Consider the following 18790-nt stretch of genomic DNA (forward strand, 5'->3'; position numbering starts at 1 on the left):
ATTCAGAATTTCACATTTTTGGCCTTGTAAGGACACCATTCTTAAATAGTTCTTTGTCCTGGAAAGTTAATCAAAGATTTAAGTCTCAGCAAAAACAAAAACACCTTGATTTTTTCTGATGGATGAATTTTAGAATCACTGTTAAACATCTCTAGATTTAACTGAAAGTCAGAAAATGCGTGTCAAGGACTGGCTGACTTACCCATTTTGGAATCTCTTGTCCTTAGTGGAATGTTGAGAACTAAACAAGATCCCAAAAAATGTTGAAATAAATAAATAGCATAGTTTTCCAAGGCAGATTAGGACCAACCATACAAGTGCCAAAAGCTTTCAAAATTCCATCATACCAGTATAATATTGAGATTACTCCCTTCCTGTCTTTCTTAGGAAGTATGTACTAACATAATTTTTAATCATCTGTGGTGGCTCAGATGAATATCTTTGACTGTTGTTCTTGTGATGTACTAAAGAAAGTTACTGTCCATGCAGATGACATAGGGACTGGGGCTTAGCAGAACTCCCTGCCTTAAAAACCTTGGACATCTCTGTGAAAAAAGGTTTCTAAGAGAATACATTGCACACCTACTGTGTACGTGATCTGCGCCAGAGGGAATATAGAGAGGAATAATTAGGACGTGGTCATGACCTCGTAAATCCTGCCTGGTGAAGGAGATAGACACATAAACACATAACAGCAGCACGATGAGAGCTGCACACTCATCAAGGGTGTGGCAAAGCTTGGGAGAGCTCACTGACCTTCAGTTTGTCTGCACACAGCAGCCTTGGCCTTCAGAGTCCTGGGATGTGCCCCAAAGAAGCTGACCTCCCCACCTCCACCACTGCAGAAACACGAGCACTGCTTAGGGCTCCCTCTGCAGGTGCTGCACAGGGACCGCAAGCTTCTTGTGATACAGAACTGTTGTCTCTTGGTTCTGTGTTTCTTGTGTTTGCCTGCTTATCTTTGGTGCAGTTCCTAAGAACTATCAAGTTATCACAGTTAACCTCTCATCTCTTCCCGTGTCTCCTTTCTAGTCTCTTTTGCCTCTGCCCCTTTCTTCTCAAGCTTCATCACCATCCCATTAAATGATAATGATGATAGTAACGATAATGACAATAACAATCACATATTGATTGCTTACTAATTATCAGGTGCTGTCCTAAGCACTTTATGTATGTTATCTCACCTACTTCTCTCAAAGTTCAGGGACTCTTACTCCATCTTATAAATGAGCACCTAAGCTACTGTGAAGTAAATAACTTGCCCAAAGCCACACAATTCCTTTCCCTTACAAAATCACAAAATATTGGGTGTAGTCTTTGCATCTCTACTTTTGTGGCAGGTAGGGGTGTGTGTGTGTGTGTGTGTGTGTGTGTGTGTGTGTGTGTGTACTCACGCGCACATGCATGAGAAAGAGAGAGACTAAGTCCTTCACCAATAGACGAGTTTTATTTGTTTGTTTCCTCTAAGTTTTCAGGGCACTTTCAAATCTTGAGCTGTTTTGGATGGACCTGGAAGGTTCTAGAAGGCAGAATTTCAGGTAGACACAGCGTTCCCTTGGGGATGCTTATTTCAGTCAGCAGTTCTCTGCTAGTTGGAGAGTGGTGGGTTTCCTTAATCACTGGGTCACTGCTGACTTCTCAAACCTGGGATACTCTGGCTGGAGACCGAGCGCAGGGAGTGCGAGATCTTAGGCCAGAGTTTGCACCTGTTTCTCAGGGATGATTTCATATATTTTAGCAGAGAGGTGGAAAAAAAGGGAAAAGAGGCTATTTTAAGGGGGAAAAGGGATGTATGTTTAGATTTTGAGGCAAACACTATTTTTCAACTTCTAGTATTTAGCACGTTTCACAGTGTTACCAAACGACTTTGTTAAAAGTATTTATAATTCTGAAGATACTAAGTATATTCTTACTCAAATATTAGTACCAAAGTGCTCAAAGAAAATATAAGCAGGCCTTTTTGTTTTTAAACAATTCTTGTATTTGCTTCTAATGATTAGATAATTCATATCTTTTGTGCCGATTGGTCCTATTTTATTTTATCCACCCCAGTAATCAGCTTAAGTCTCAGATATGCTGTGTCAGCATTAAGTTTAGAAATCGTATTGAATAAAAAATGAGGAACATGCTAGTCTTGTGCGAAAGTTGAGGCTTTGTATTCAGTGAGGAAAACATCATACGTGTTTTTCCATTGCACACGTCGGACAAGGATCAGTGGCATTCAACTCTTGCCCCCTCGGCACCATGAGAGTAGCATTCAGATTTCTGGGGGATTAATCCAGCTGCAGTTCTATTGTAGTGTATGGTGTTAAAAAGGATCAACAGCTCAAAACTGGCATGACATCTGTTCCACTGTCATTGGTAAATGCTTACCGAGGGTCTGCTAAGAGTAGCACATTATACTGACGTTCCTATGTCTCTTGTTGCATAAAATAAAGCTGAGACAAGCTCGAATTTAATTAGATTGAAATGTCTTATGACTTTCAAGAACGTGTCCGATCCTTCCTTTTCCTGCAGTGTACATTAGGTATTGGAATTTTATTTTACTTTACATATTATGTTTATGATGGGTTAGCCCTCCTTGAATGCTAGCCCTTCAAGGGCAGGAATCCTATCCGTTCTTCACAATATATTTCAACATGCAGATCACCCAGCATGTTCTTCACTGACCATTCAGGAAGGATCATGACTTACTGACTTAGAATAAAATCAAATTGTGCTTCTTTAGCAATTTGAACTTATTCTACTTTCACTTTCTAGTTTTTTCTTGCTTTTTCATCTTTCCTTTACCATCTGTTTTCTCTCATTTTCTGGGGCCACCTATGGGAACCCTCTGGATAAACCAATTCTACCCAATGCTCCTGAAAGATAATGTCCTGCACCTGGCATAGAAGAATATTACCTTTCATTTATGAATGCTTTTGTAAGCATTTCATTATCTACCTAGATTTCCAAAACAATCCCCCCCCACACACACCGCAAAAAAAAGAGGGATCTGCTATTGTTATTCTTAGAATACTGACAGGAAATCATACAGATTTGGCTCAAGTGACATGGTGAACCAGCAACACAGTTGTCACGATCCCAGTCACGGGTGGCATGGTACAGAAGTTTCCCTACTGATACAGGTTGACAACTTCCTGCACGTACCCTTGGTATTCTCAGTCTTGGAAATGGAAGAAAGAGAACTCCAAGTTCTGGAATATCTGCCATTGACCGTGATCACTGAGGAGGAAATCTAGAAACAGCATAATTCTGCATGGGTTCACCCTGGTGTGGGTGGGTGACTTTAATCAGGATCTGCTGTTTTCCTCTCTTGCTTCCCAGAAAGTGTCAGCCATCATGAACTGCGTGAACAGGTACCAGTGACACAAGTGTGGAGTTTTCAGGTGTAGGATAAAGGCATCAAACTCTTGAATCCTTAGCTGAAGAACAATTACTCTACAAGCTTTTCTAACCTGTTCCCTACAGGAAATATTTTTAAGATTTATTTTTGTTTATTAATGGCAGGATAGAGAAGAGGAAAGAGAGCCAAGCCCTGTTCCTTTTTTCCCCACTTTATACACAATTGAAATCCACACCCTCAGGCCAAAACATCGTTGGTAATAATCCATAGACTTCATAGGGCTTCTCAAAATTTGGGAGCTTTCAGACTTGCTAGGATATCCTAGCTAGGTAAGTGTTGAAAACAAAGTTTGTAAATAAGTTGAATCTAGGTAAAAAAAAGAATGGGCTTTTTTGTAAGTGGTAATTTCATCCTTGGCATCCCTTGGACATATGTTCCGAACGGGTAGATCATAAATCAAGGAGAGAGCTCAGAGAGATGAAGCCCAGCCAGCCTTGGTAGTGAGGCAGGCCTGTGTGCGATGACTGAGACCAGCGCTGGGATTCTCGCTCCCCTGCAGTGCTCATGCCTCCGCGTCTCCTCATCCCCACGCCTCGCCACCGAAACCCTGCAGAACTGTGTCGTCTTGCACGGGACTCGTTATCATTAAGTTTCTGAGAGATACCTCTCTGCAGTTCTCATTTGCGGAAGTGAGAGTTTTCCCATAAAGCAAGCAGATGCCAGAATTCCTGTTTCTTTGAAGTTAATAGCACATTTTTGATTGTCATGCCACCAAATGAGTGTGAGGCAAGGAATGAGTATTTTCTGTGATGCCTGCAATTGCTGGTAACAAGAAGATTTGACTTTCCCAGATTATCCTCATGTCAAATGTGACATCTCTTTATGTATTATTTTTAACATTCACAATGAAATATGGAATGGTGTTAACAGAAGCCCAAGGATACCAAAGCTTCAAGATTAGAAATCACTTTTAGGCTGTCTTTCTCTCCCGCCCCCCCCCCCCCCCCCCCCCGCCCCTCCACAGTGGCTTGCTGTATTAACACTCATTATAGCAAAGCAGAGCAGATGGGCAAACAGACTGATTAGTTATTTATATATATATTTTTTCTTTATGGAGCTTAGATGTCGGTTCTTTCTTCAATAAAAGAAAGGAGTTTTTAGATGTTGCCTTGTCTTGATTTCCCTTTTTTAATCAGAGTAAAAAAGGGGGCACTTTGCTCCTGATCTATTAATAATGTGGCTATATCCTTTTCCTAACTGCTGACTTCATAGCTCTCTATATACCCATTTCAATCAGAATTTTATTTCTCTCCAGTCCTCCAAGCTGCATGTGGTGCATTCATGTTCTCTCTGGCCTAGGATTTCTTTATGGAGCTTATCACTTTTAATTCATTTTTTTAGAGGTGTCTTTCTTGACAAGGAAATGGTCTACAGTATTTTTGGCTTTTTCATCCAAAATGAAAAAGTCTGTATCTAATTGATGGAAAGTGAATTCATCCATAATATTATGTCAATAGAAATAAATTTCTATTTATTTATCTATTTATAAAATTTCTGTGTTATTCCTCTTTTGGAAAAAGGTCAGATATCTTTTTGTTTTTTCTCAAAACTGAATTTGTGTATTTTTTTTCCTTCCCAATTTTATGAGTAGGTTTTCTGATGAAACTGTACATCCAGTTTAAAAACTTAAGGTAAAGAGAAAAGCCATCAGCAATCTCACTTCTGGGTAGATATTCTAAGGGAACAAAATCACTATCTTTTTTTAATTATTATTTATTTATTTTGAGAAAGAGAGAGCAGGGGAGGGGCAGAAAGAGAGAAAGAGAGAGATAGAGAGAGAATCCCAAGCAGGCTCTGCAGAGAGCCTGACGCAGGGCTCAAATTCATGAACCATGAGCTCATGACCTGAGCCAAAATCAAGAGTTGGATGCTTAACTGACAGAGCCACCCAAGCACCCCCCAAATCACTATCTTAAATAGATGTCTGCACTCCCATGTTCATTGCAGCATTACTCACAATAGTCAAGGTAAGGAAAAAGTGTCCATCAGTGGGTGAACGGATCAAGAAAATGTGATACACACCAGTGCATACCCACACTGGAATATCAGCCTTAGAAAAAGGAAATCCTGCCATTTGCAACACCATGGATGAACTAAAGGGCATTATGCTAAGTGAAGTAAGAGAGAGACAAATACTGCATGGTAATACTTATATGTGCAATCTAAAAGTGAAATAAGTCAAACTCAGAAACAGTGTAATGGTGATTGCCAAGGACTGAGGGGTGGGAGAAATAAGGAGAAGTTGGTAGAAGGATACAAACTTTCAGTTATAAGATGATTAAGGTCTGAGAATCGAATGTATAATGTGGTGACTGTAGTTGATAATACTGTATTATATAATTGCAAGTTGCCGAGAGAGTAGAACTTGTGTTCTTAGGAGAGAGAGAGAGAGACAGAGAGAGAGAGAGAGAGAGAGAAAGAAAGAGAAAGAAAGAAAAAGGGTGAATATGAGGTGCTAGATGTGTGAATTAACTTGATGGTGGGAACTTTTTCACAATGTGTACATATATCAGATCATCTTTATGGAGCTTGAGCACTCAGTGTATTGAAGTCTTTTTATTTTCTTTAAAATTAAAAAAAAATTTAATGTTTATTTATTTTGAGAGAGAGAGAGAGAGAGCAAGGGAGGGGCAAGGAGAGAGGGAGACAGAATCCCAAGCAGGCTCTGCACCATCAGCATGGAGCCCGATGTGGAGCTCGAACCCACAAACTGTGAGATCATGACCTGAGCCGAACTCAAGAATTGGCACTTAACCAACTGAGCCACCCAGGTGCCCCAATACATTGCAGTCTTGGCAATTATATCTTAAGAAGGCTAAAAACAAAAAATAAAGAGAAATCACAGGCATTAAAAAAAAGCCATCATAATCCATAATCTTTTCTTATAAAAAGACAAATGTATCACATGTATGTGATATGTATTAATAGATAATGGACTTATTGTGTATAGAAAAGAACTTTCTCATGTTACAATGTGGGCTGTTGTCAAACAGCAATACCCTAGGGATAGTTACACTAGTAAGTAATACTTACAGCATTACCTAAAGAGGCTTGAAGCATAGTGTAAGGGGAGGAATGATAAACATGCATGGTTACAAATATTTTAGTCCTTTTTCTCTTTTTTAATGTTTATATATTTTTGAGGGAGAGAGAGTGTGCATGTGTGCATGGCGGGGAGGGGCAGAGAGAAAGGGGGACAGAGGATCTGCGCTGACAGCAGTAAGCACAATGTGGGGCTCGAACTCACAAACCATGAGATCATGACCTGAGCCAAAGTCGGACGCTCAACCACTGAGTCACCCAGGTGTCCTATTTTAGTCCTTTTTAAAAATACTTTAATGGATTTTCAAATTTGCTAATATATTTTATTTATCAAAAGCAGGAAAAATACCCTATAAAGATGGTCCCAAATTCAGTTGGCTCATAGTGCCGTGAATAGGGATTACAACTTCTAATTTCATGGTGCAGGGTAATGTACCCATACAACCATTTGGGGAGACTTTTGCACAAAGCCATGGACAATTAATTGGATCCCATGTTTTTAGAGGTGCCTGATGATATAGATTATTTAGTTTTTAAAACCATCCTTACTGGGCTTGGTATTATAAGATTCTATCAGACATCAAAGAGATACTTCAGGTTAATTCTCACACTGTGACCTGACTTCAGAAATAGCATGCTGTTAATAACAATATGTGGAGACGAGGCTGCTCTGTCCAGCTTTGTGGTCTCTGCATGTTCATTTGCACCCTCAGACTTACCTCGCTAAGTGGTGTGGTTTCAGGAAGGGGAGTGGACAGAAGGTGTGGAGGTTGGCAGAGAAAAGCCGAGCAAAGCCAATGGAAAAATGGAAGCAAAAAAAAAAAAAAAAAAACTCAAAAAACTAAGGATTCTGTGAAGGATACTACCAAACAGAGGGAGGTGTTTGGGAGTAGATGATTGTGGCAGACTCTAGGGGTACATTTCTGAGGATATGCTCAGCTTGAGGGCTCGGTTGGAACGAGGTCAAAGTGAGAGAGTTTTCAGTAGAAATGAGACCTTGACATTCCATCAGGCTATGAAAAGAGATGCAGTTTGGGGGTGTCTTGATGATTTTTCAACTGGCCTCAAGCCTGACCTCTCTTGCCATTCCCTCTCTCGAGGCTGAATCAGGTGCCTACGGGGTGAATTCACCTCTCTATATTTAACGTGCAGCAGCTCTATCAGCACCACTGTGAAACTGGTCATTCTTTTCTCCAAATGTTCATCTTCCTATGGGGATAGGGAGGAACGCTGTATCTTGTTCATCTGTAAACACGTAGCAGTTTTCAGTAAATATCTGTTGATTAAATGAACAAATGATTGGGCAATTGTCTCTGTGCAGGATCCAGATGACATAGGAAAAAGCTTTCCCCACTGATCCATGGTTAACTTTATGAATTACAGACCTTCTGCCTCTCAGGTGACTTCATAATTCTAGCCTGCAAAATGGGCAAAATATTAAAATATGTTTTTGACAACGTTGTAAAACTTGAAAACACCACTCATCAAATTACTGCTGTAAAATACAGAGTGCCTATGTTTCAAAAACAAAATCTCTACTTACTTACAATTTGGAGAGAACTCCTCTTGAGCAACAGCGCCTTTTTAAAAATACAATAAAGGAGTGCCAAGGTGGCTCAGTCGGTTAAGCATCGATTCTTGATTTTGGCTCAGGTCATGATCTCATGGTCATGGAATCGAGCCCAACATTGAACCCTGTGTCAGGCTCTGCGCTGAACGGGGAGCCTGCCTGGGATTCTCTCCTCTCTCTGCCCTTCTCCCCCACACCCTCCCCCGCCCCCGCCCCCCACCTGCATGCCCACTCTCTCTCAAAATAAATAAATAAACATTTAAAATTTTAAAATATATAATTAAATGGAAGCTTCCTGAGTCATCACTCGAATTGGATGTAAATCATGCCTAATCTGCTTATTAACATGTTCCTCACTCCCATGCCTGGATAACAGAGAAGCCCTTCTAAAAGTTATTCTTACGTGTTTTATTTTTGTAAGCCTTTTGCAGTTTTTTTGATTTTCGTGTGATTTCCACTTTTTAAATTTAGAGAAGACTTTCTGATATAAACACAGCCTTTAAAACACAGAAGAAACACCACACAATGCTTTTCAGTGGGTAGCAAAGGAAAATTCACATCTTATACTCTTACATTAACTTCTTGGATAGCATACGAGGCTGTAAACATGAATGTGGAACGAGGAAGAGAAAAGTGAGAGGGACTCCCAGAGAGGACGATTAAGTTGCCTCTGGATCACCACTGTCCTTGGGGGATTGTTGTTCGAGTTTCCTACTTTCCTTCTGGTTTTACTTTGCTTTGAAGAGGTGGCAGCCGACAGGGAGGTGATGGGAGGTTTCCCCTCTCACTTCAGTTTGCTCTCCTGTGTGCCTGTGAGCTTGTTTCCCCACATTCCTTTTTAAAAAGTAAGGAATTCGTGCTGGGAGGCCACACCTGTTACATGGTGATGCTGGAGGTGGGAATCAAGGAGAAAGTGCTGGCGGGAGCACATAGCAGCAGCAGCAGCAGCAGCAGCCCCTTGGCTGGAGAGGAATGTTCCCCTTCTTCTGCCTTTGGAACTGAATCCCATCTCCTGTTCTTCTTGTCTCATATTTCAGTGATGTTTCTTCAAAAACTATGGTAGGTTGACAGAATGGATTTCCGCGCTCCTAATGTAATACCTCTCAAAGTGCGCTCAGATTTGCACCAGAGAGACTTCCTTATCTTCAAGTAGGATAAAGTCAGCAGGGCCTCCTCCAGTCCCTTCACAAAGCATCAGCAGTGCACTCCCCTTCCCGGCCCTGCTCCCACTTTGTCCCGCGAGACAAGGGTTAGTATGGACTCTTGCATGCGCGCGCAGGCACACGCGCACTCTCACGCACATGCGCACACGCATGCTGCGCTCTTCCACGTTCTAGTGTCTTCCCTCTGGCGGTTCTTTATAGCAAGATGATGCTAGTGTCCTTTCAGCCTTGCAGATTTGTACCAAACTTTTAAGTCTCTACAAAATACTACTTCCTCTTTTAATTCCTGCCTTTACCCAGTCATAATTTAATGTTTGTTTTTTAAATTCTGCATTGCCATAGATTCCTGTGAAACCTCTATCATGGAACTTACTACACTCTATTGTGTAAGTTTTTAAAAAAAAATGCCTCTTCCATGTGCACTTCCCCCATCAGGCCCCTGAGCTATATAGACCACTATGAATAGACCAGCAAACTAAACTACTGTTAAGAAAAAAATCAAAATTCTGTAGCTTTAATGGCATTACTGCTAAGTGTGTTGTGTGTGTGTGTGTGTGTGTGTGTGTGTGTGTGTGCTCCATATAGCCTTAAAAATATGAAAATGTGCTAACAAGAGGTTACCTGTGTAGAGAAACTACAAACATTAACGATCTAGGGAAAAATAATCTTCCTTTTGGTAAAACTTTACTAACCCTATACTTCCTGTTAATGATTTGACGGAACCAGTGCTAGAAAATACTATGAAGAACTATACAAAGTATATGACTAGTATTATAGCCATAGAGTCAGTATTGCATTTTGCATTTGCTTGCCTTCATTTAAGATCCTTACTTTTATATCTAAGCTTGTTTATGAAATTGATTTGGAATTACCTTTCAACGTTCGGTTAATTTGAACATTTTCCTTTGCTGAGATGTTATGGCTTAAATGATTAGATTTCTGTGTCCGTGGGTGTCCTTAGAGCTCTAGGAAGGAGGCTTAGGGGCAGCAGTCTTGTTGGAAGAGAAAGCCTGTAGCTGCATTTCAGTTTCCGTACCCACTGCTCCTGAGGCTGAGAAACACCAGTTGTTCATGAAGGGGAGAGGTGGGTAGGGAGACACGGGTGCCAGTGCAGGTCAAGTGCATGGCTCCACGATTCTTCTGCTCTGCTTGGGTGTGAGGAGTAAGGGCCTGTCCTACAGTGGGATGGATGGAGATGAAGGAATGGGCAGATGTTCAAAGGAAGCCTCCACGAGACTGGAGTAAGTCGCCTCTGGAATGGCTTGAAAAGGATGGTGAAAAATAAAGACAGAGCAAACCCTTGAGAATCTGGGCAGTGACCTTGGGTGGGGCAGGGAAGGTATATTTACTGAAGTTAACTAGAGGACCATCTCTATTGTGGTTTATCCATAAATTCTCTTTCAGTCTTTATGAGTGGTCCAGTAGAAGCACAGAGGCTCTGATAGGAGGTGGGCAATTGCTTTGTTTTCTTCTCTTGATCTTCCTACATCTGGTCAATCCTTAAAGCATTCTGCTAGCTAAGCAGAAAACAGAGAAAAGTAAGTTTAAATCCTTGCCCCCATCTTCTTCCTTTATCTTCCAAAACACTGTCACCTCAGGTAAAATAAAATATAGAATTCCTTACAGAACCCACAAAAAATGTATAAATTAGCCTGAGGAGGAAGGCCATTTGCTCCTGGCGGGGGGGGGGGGGGGGGGGGGGGGGGGATGGAGGGGATGGAGCATCTGAGAAGAGCTGGCAAGGCAGGAGCGGGAAGATGGAGAATTTTTCCCAGTTTCCTGAAGTGGGTAGATCTCATGGCTGTCTGTGCTTTCCTCACTCTGGAGGTTTTTGAGATTCCAGAACATTAGCAAACATACGTGCACTTTCTGTGTGGCAGGTAGTAGTGCTCAAATATTTATTTGAATAAACAAATACATATTTTTTATTATGTCCTCAAAAAGTTCAGCCATGTGTTGTGCAGGGGGCGTGCCTTCTGGTCTTGCTTTCTGAGTGAGAATCAGATGAGAACAGGCCCTATTGCATTTCCTTCTTCAGCACAATTGTCCGTCCCCCAATCCCCCACCCCCCAGTGCAGCGGGCTCTTGCAGTAATCCTAGTGCTTTGCTGATCACACAGAGGTTTTGATTTCACTCATTCTGATCTAGCTTTCTGTTCTCCCAGGTGCGCACGTCCTGACCGACTCAGCAGGAAGGTGGATTTTCTTTGTGTTTAAAGAAAAAAAAAATGTCCCCGTGTCTGTAGAGATGATTTGCAGTTCAGCCCGGCTGAAGCTGACCGAATGAGACTATGGGCTGTGCCTCCGCCAAGCATGTTGCCACTGTTCAAAATGAAGAGGAAGCCCAGAAAGGGAAGAACTACCAGAACGGAGATGTGTTTGGCGGTGAGTGCCATTGAACTTTGCTCTTGACCCGGTGACCCAGGCCTTTCACTTTCTCGGGAGTCAATATTTGTAGCGTTATTGGTGTTGCATCTTTTGGGGGCTGCTGGTAAAGGGCTGATGAGATATGGCTAGAAATCAACGCGCATCTTTTACATGGCGCAATTTTCATAATAACTTATATATACAGGATTTTGAGGACGATTATGGAGATTTTATACAGAAGCTAACATTGAAATCAAGTTTTAAATAACCCGTAGGACTTAAATTGGTACATGGGACACCAGCCACAGGGCGTCCAGGTAGAGAGCACTGTATGACCGAAAACACAGAGGTCCAAAAGTAGAGCGAGTGAGGATTTATGCATAAGAGAATGAGGTATTTTTTAGGCCTAATAGTTACTTTTTATGTGAATTATAAATTTTCAGATTAAAAAAATACAAACACAATGAATGTAATAATCGTCTTTTAACCTGTCTTTGACGATGCAAAGTGACTTTAGAATATCCAGTGCAAAGATTACAGCCTGCCAACTCATGGCCACGTCTGGCTTGCAAGTATGTTTTCTTTGGCTCCCAGAGAATTATAAAGTAAAAAGCAAGGCAGCATTTAAAAAACCAGGATGTTTCATGTAAAATCCCAAATTTCTTCAGAAAATCTGGCTATACTGGCTGAAGCAACAGTGGGGTGAGGTAGCAGTTGCCCCTTCAGTCAGGCTGTGGCCTCCAGGGAACTGTTGAGCCTGCTCTTGAACGCACGTCAAGTCCCTGTTCACGCATTAACGTCACCTACCGGGCCACCTACAGGCTTCCGAGTTTGCCTAGACATGAGTTTGTTCCTTGGACAGTCAGCTGTGCTTTCGATGCCACATGGCTGTAGCTTAGTACAAAACCCGAGTGAGTGAGGCAGGTGAAGCAGTTCTGCTGAATCACTTCAACAATGATAACCCGCTCCCGGACACGTTCATGGCAGTCCTCTGAACGAGTGCCTCTTTCTCGTTCGATAAAGAACCTTGCTGAAATCGTGTTTACATACAAACAACTGAAGGGCACCGTCCGGTCACTGTCATGTAATTCTGCCAATTTTGGTCCATTGTAATGGTTGTGTGGGTCCCTGGTGAAGAATTGGTGTGCTGTGGGAAGACTAATGCTCTGCTGAAAGTGGACTAGTATGTAGGGGAGGAGGATTTTGTTTTGTGTCATTTTAAGGAAATGTATTTGTTGCCTGGAACAGATTTACTTCTAGTGGTGACTGCCTATAAAATTTTGAATGGTGGGGGCGCCTGGTGTCTCAGTCGGTTAAGCGTCCGACTTCGGCTGGGGTCGTGATCGTGGTTTGTGGGTTCGAGCGCCATGTTGGGCTCTGTGCTGACAGTTCGGAGCCTGCTCGGGATTCTCTCTCTCACTCTCTGCCCCCTCCCTTCCTCAAAATAAATAAGTAAACTTAAAAGTAATGAGAGAACATAATAATCTAGTGATAATCTAGTGTCAAGGATTTATTCGAACTAACTTCTAGATGATATTCTGTGTCGTTATCGTTTTTGTAATAAGAGCTACCATAATGGAACAGCCACCATATGTCAAATATGCAGAAGTATTTAAATTCATTTTCATGGTGAATTTTCACAACAGTTCTATGAAAGACATGTCATCCCGATCTTACATGTTTGGAAGTTGAAAGACAGAGAAACTAACTGGTCCCTAGATTCCCAGCTACGAAGCCATAGACTCAGGTGTCTCTATGCCAGAGTCCCTGTTGCTTTCTTGATGTTGTTCCCACTTGCCTTGCTGCATCCCATCAGCCACTCATTCTTCAGTGCGAAAACATATTGACTGGCCTGTACACTATGGGCCAAGACCTTTTGCTAACTGCCCTGGAGGATTCAGGGCTGAGTAAGACATAAACCTCCTAGAAAGTCCTTTCTAGGACTTTCTAAGAGGATGAGGAAAATGTTTTGAGGCAGAATAGGGCAAATACCAGAAAAGGAAAAGACATACATTGTGATGAGAGTCAGGGGCATGGAGAGACTGCCTTAAAAGGTGGGATCAGAGCAGATTTCTTATAAAGGTGACATCTGAACCTGGCCTTAAAGGACCAGAAGAATCTAAGCCTGTCAGATGAAGGGTACCGGAAGGTACTGGATGAGGAAAGGTTAGAGGTAACGTGAGACTTACTCAAGAATTAGAAATAATCCAGTTTGAATGGAATATAAAATTTAAGTGAGAGAATTGGCTAGAAAACTTAAGTTAGGGTTAAATTATAGAGAAATTTGAATACCAAATTACAATCTTTGGAAGGATAAACTAACAGCAAAAACCAGTGATAGCTGATATATTGTACTTCTATACAGCCTGGCAGTGAGACCACTTAACCATCCAGTTGGTGATTTAGTTTCAGCTTTTATAGGCGAGGAGGCTTTGTTATTCTAAAGTACCATGTGCGTTTGGCAAATGTTGGCATCTAATAAAGGAACCTTGTATTAGTCACCTATCGCTGGGTATTGGACAACCTCAAGATCTCAGTGGTATTCAACAATGAGCATGTCTTTCTTGATCACGAGCTGGTGAGTCAGCTGGAGTGGCTCTGCTGTACGTCTTTCTCATCTTCCTCCTGGGACCAGCGGGCTGCGGGAGGAAGGGCGGATATGCTCTCTTTCGCAGAGGGTGTGAGTGCAAGCAGTACACAAGATGCCTCTTAACCTTGGGCTTATATCTGGCACACTGTCACTTGCACCCACATTTGAGTAGCCAAAGAAAGTCACAGGAACAGACTCAAAGACAAGAGGCAGAGAAATATATCTGACCACAGTGCATTAGTGACAAGGATGTGGATACAGAGGTCAAGAATTGGGGCTAACATGGGGTGCCTGGGTGGCTCCGTTGGTTAAGCGTCCAACCCTGGATTTCTCCTCAGGTCATGATCTTGCCCCACATCGAGCTCCACGCTCTGCTTAAGATGCTCTCCCTCTCTGTTTACCCCTCACCCACTTGCACGTGTGCTTTCTCTCTCGAAGAATAAATAAATAAATATAAATAAATAAAAGGTTATTTAAAAAAATTAGAGCTAACAATTCAGTCCACCCCAAGCCAGCACAGTCATTGTTATGTTTGTGGCTCCACGCAGTCCATGTCATAAAGTGCGTTCAAGACCTCTGCTAGTTTTTTTGTCATCCTCCTGGTACTCATACTGAAGTTTCATCCACTCAGGCATTCATCATCTCGTTACTCTCCAGCATAAACATTTGTGGGTTTGTGGCATGGTGTTAGATAAAGCAGAACAAGGAGGTAGAGAGCTTCTTGAACCGGTCAAGGGAGATAGATTTGGCTAGTCCCACGGGGCTCTAGAATTGTCAAAGTGCAGTGTGAACCTCAGTGCCTGTATCCCAGATGCGACTGAATGCTTGAGTTTGTCTATGACAAGAGGAGGTCCTATCTGTGTTTCTCCATGTAAATTTTAGTTTGTAGGCAGAGTGAGTGTACAAAATCCCAATATGATCACAGTCACAGGTGAAAAGCAGATCTGGCTCACTTTTAACCATTTGATATCTTTGTCACCCACTGTTTGTAACTCATTGCCTCCTAAGAAAGAATGCCACACTTAGCAGCCTGAAATAAGCACCGATTTATTACTTTTCACAATTCTGTAGGGTGCCTGGGCTCACCCAGGTAGCTGCATTTAGCTGGGAGCTCAGCTGGGCTCAGATGACCAAGAGGGCTTCTAGCCTCTCTTTCCAGCTAGGAAGTCAAACTTTTCACATGGTGGCTGGTTTCTAAGAGAGGAAGTAGAAGCTGTCAGGCCAATGAAGACCTAGGCTCAAAAGTCCAAGAAGTCACTTTTGCCTCATTCTGTTGATTAAAGCAAGTCACAAAACCAGCCCAGAGTCGAGAGAGCTGGACGTCTCCATGTATTCAGCCTGCACCTCTGGGATGGGAGGAATTGGTGGGAGCCATCTTTGGAGACTAGTTACCTCAGCCACTGAGACAGGCAGTGAGAACCCCATGACTGGATTATATTCCAACCTAGACCGTTAAAATCTGCTTTCTAAATCACTGCTCTGTTTTTCACTGAATAAAGTCTCCTCACTCACTTTTTAGAAGCCATTTTTAAATGTTTTTAAAAAATGTTATTACTGCTTGTTGTTGAAGAGTTGACAATGTCTGTGAAGGATGGACTATTTGGGGATGGCTCTGAAGTATGTCTCTGAGTGTGTATACACACACACACCTTCGATCCTTTTCCTAAAGGTGTGAATTTAATTTCATAGCTTCTAAGGACATGCTGGGGAGCATTGATAAACAGAGTGTTTTAACAAATGGTAGTTTCCATTTTTATGACGCAGTTTGGTCTCCATAATGTTTTGGCTATTTAGGAGATCGATCACTCCAAATGTGCGTGACGGAATATCTGTAGAATATTCCACCGTGGAGGATTGACAAGTGGGCATCTTGACTCCTAGATTTCATAGAATTCAGGAGGTCATTGACAAGGAACTTTATCACTGACATTTACCTATAGACTTTCTTTCACTTTAAATATCGCAGCATAAAAAGTTTCCCATCGAAAGTTGTGCCTCACATACATGTGGCCCTTTCAGAAGTAAAACCCAGACCAGAAAGCTCCATCTCCAGATTGGAATTTTCCTTCCCTCAGTGGTCAGGGCATATGTGAATAGTGGTCAGCAGATCTGCTGAGGTCATTCAGAGGACAGCTGAGCAGATTGCCAAAGCCAGCTTGCATAAAATAAGTGACCAACAGATTCAAGTTATCGTGAACTAGTTAAGCAAGTTCTAAGGAAATCCAAGTGCTTATTGGATTTCTTTCAACAGGCATTCACTTGGACTATTAAAGTAGGTGCTCACAACAGATTCAGGCCTTATTAGGAAAATTAACATGTCAAACCAGAGATCATTATCTCTTCTGCAACCCACCCCAAGGGGGCAAGCTCTTTACTTATATTGACTTTACTATTTGCCTGAAGGTCACCACCATTCTTCCAGGAAAAGGCTTTAATCTTGAAAAGGCTTTAAACTTGAGGCCTTTGTCTCATCCAGTTTCCAGCTCCTGTGACTCTTGTTCTCCCCCCAAATCTCTTTCCAGTCGCCACCACAGTTCAGGCTGTTAGGGCCCATAACCCAGAAGAGTGCAGTGCCTTCCAAACTGATTTCCGTTAGCCCCCTTTGTTGTTTGTTTGCTTCTTTGATTTTTTTTTTTTTATGTTGTTGTTCATTTTTAACTCTCTGTTTTTTGTACCGGTGTCCGATTCTGTCAGCTTGTACTGAGTGCTCCTCTGCCCATGTTCATTCTCATGCTCCAGAACTTTTCTGTTGTGCCTCATTCTTAGCCAGTAAAATCCCAAATCCTTAGTGAACATACAAGACCTCTCAGATGGCTCATACCCACCTTGGCAGCCTTGTTTCATTCTCTGTCCCTTCATGTTCCCTGTTCTTCAGCCAGCCTGGACAATTTGCCCTGTGACCTCAAACACGCCTTCTGTCTCCCGGGCTCTCTGGTGAGCCATGACCTCTTCTTGGTGTGGGCCTTTTCTCCTGCCTTCGTCTTTTTAAATTCTGCTCTTCTTCAAACTTCACCCAAACTTTCATGAAGCTTTTCTAAAACCTTCAGAAAGTATCTCTTTCCTGCCATCTCAGAATACCTTTTTACATACTTATGTATTTGGTTTATTTCTTTATATGTCTCATCTCATTATTTATGTACATGTGTCATCTGTCTTATGAGCTGGTTAGCCCCCTGAAGGCAGGGACTGTATGGTCTTGAGAGGAACAGGGGTTCCCAGAATGCCGGGAGCTGGAGGCAAAGAGATTGTTTGGGGATCAGGTTGAGCCCTGCCCTGCACCCAGCTCCCCCGCATGACTAGGTGGCCGAGTTTGGCTTAAGGACCAAGAGAGTCAGAAGTTTATAAATATTCCCTTAAGTGGAGGTGTTTGAACTATTGCAATAAATTCTCCCGGAATAGCAATGTAAGACTGAGTATAAAAGGGAAGCAGTAAGGCAAGATTTTGGCTACTTGGTTTCTTCTAGGCTCTGTATTGCTGTGTAACTTCAATTAAGTTCTGATCCTCAACTGTGTAAATTGGGAAAATCTAACAGGATTGTGTGTGTGTGTGTGTGTGTGTGTGTGTGTGTGAGAGAGAGAGAGAGAGAGAGAGAGATGGTGTTATCTAATCTGCTACCCATCTAAAATACTGTAAGGGCCAACCTCACAGGTTATGGTGAAGATCAAATAAGAGAATATATCTCATTCATTCAGAAATTCAAGCAGTTGAAGGCAAAGTAGTAATTCACTCTTTCTGCAGTAATTTCCAATGGCATGAAGTGAAGATTAATTAAAAGTAATCTGTGTTTATGAGACAGTAACAGAATAATGCTACCTGTGTCCCATCCAGTATAGTAGCCACAGGCCACCTCTGTCTGTTAAGCATGGAAAATATGCCTAGTTCTAATTAAGATCTGATATGAGCATAAAATACATACAGGATTCTAAGGACTTAGTATAAAAAAGAGGGGTGCCTGGTGGCTCAGCTGATTAAGCTCCGACTCCAGCTCAGGTCATGATCTCATGGCTTGTGAGTTTGAGTCTCGAGTCGGGCTGTATGCTGATAGTTTCGGATTCTGTGTCTCCCTCTCTCTCTGCCCCTCCCCTGCTCATACTCTGTCTCTCTCTCTCCCCAAAAATAAAGAAACATTTTTAAAAAAGAGTATAAAATAGCCCATTAATAATTTTTTATTAATTGCATGTTGAAGTGATATTTTGTATATGTTGGGTTAAATAAATTATATTACTCAAATTAATTTTATCAGTTTCATTTTGCTCATTTAATGTGGCTACTAGAAATATTTAAAGTATGTCCGAAACTTGCATTGTCTTTCTGTTTGGTGGTGCTAATTTAAGTCACTGAAAGGTAGGGTTGGTATTTAGGGCTCCCTTTCCTTCCCAGTTTCGGCTTTGGGGTTTACTTATTCTGGAATCCAAGAGAAAAGGAGTTAGTTAGGCTGAGACAGCAGCCTCATTTTCTGCTTCGACTCTCCATAGGCGGGATGTGCACTCTAGGGGAGCAGGCTGTTGGGGTACACAGGACAGCTAAGAAGGCAGAGACAGGGAAGCAGTTTGGGAGGTGAGGAAGAGCAAAGTCTCTAACTTGCTCATCTCTCTGCACTAATTAGTGGTAGTCTTTAATTTAGCTCCCTCTCAAGTAACTTCTTTTGCTGG

General features: G+C 42.0%; 1 protein-coding gene across 1 annotated transcript in view; it reads left to right on the top strand.

The window, feature by feature from the left end:
* Positions 1-18790, top strand: part of CE4H1orf21 (chromosome E4 C1orf21 homolog) — a 230421-nt gene that overhangs the window by 70845 nt on the left and 140786 nt on the right. The window contains exon 2 of the mRNA XM_086693884.1: positions 11346-11565. Within this exon, the coding sequence (XP_086550010.1) occupies positions 11472-11565 (94 nt within the window). The 5' untranslated portion in view covers positions 11346-11471. The remainder of the gene's footprint in view (positions 1-11345; positions 11566-18790) is intronic.

The sequence above is a fragment of the Puma concolor genome, chromosome E4, assembly GCF_028749965.1.
Source record: "Puma concolor isolate L17-30 chromosome E4, mPumCon1.1.hap2, whole genome shotgun sequence".
Classification (NCBI taxonomy): domain Eukaryota; kingdom Metazoa; phylum Chordata; class Mammalia; order Carnivora; family Felidae; genus Puma; species Puma concolor.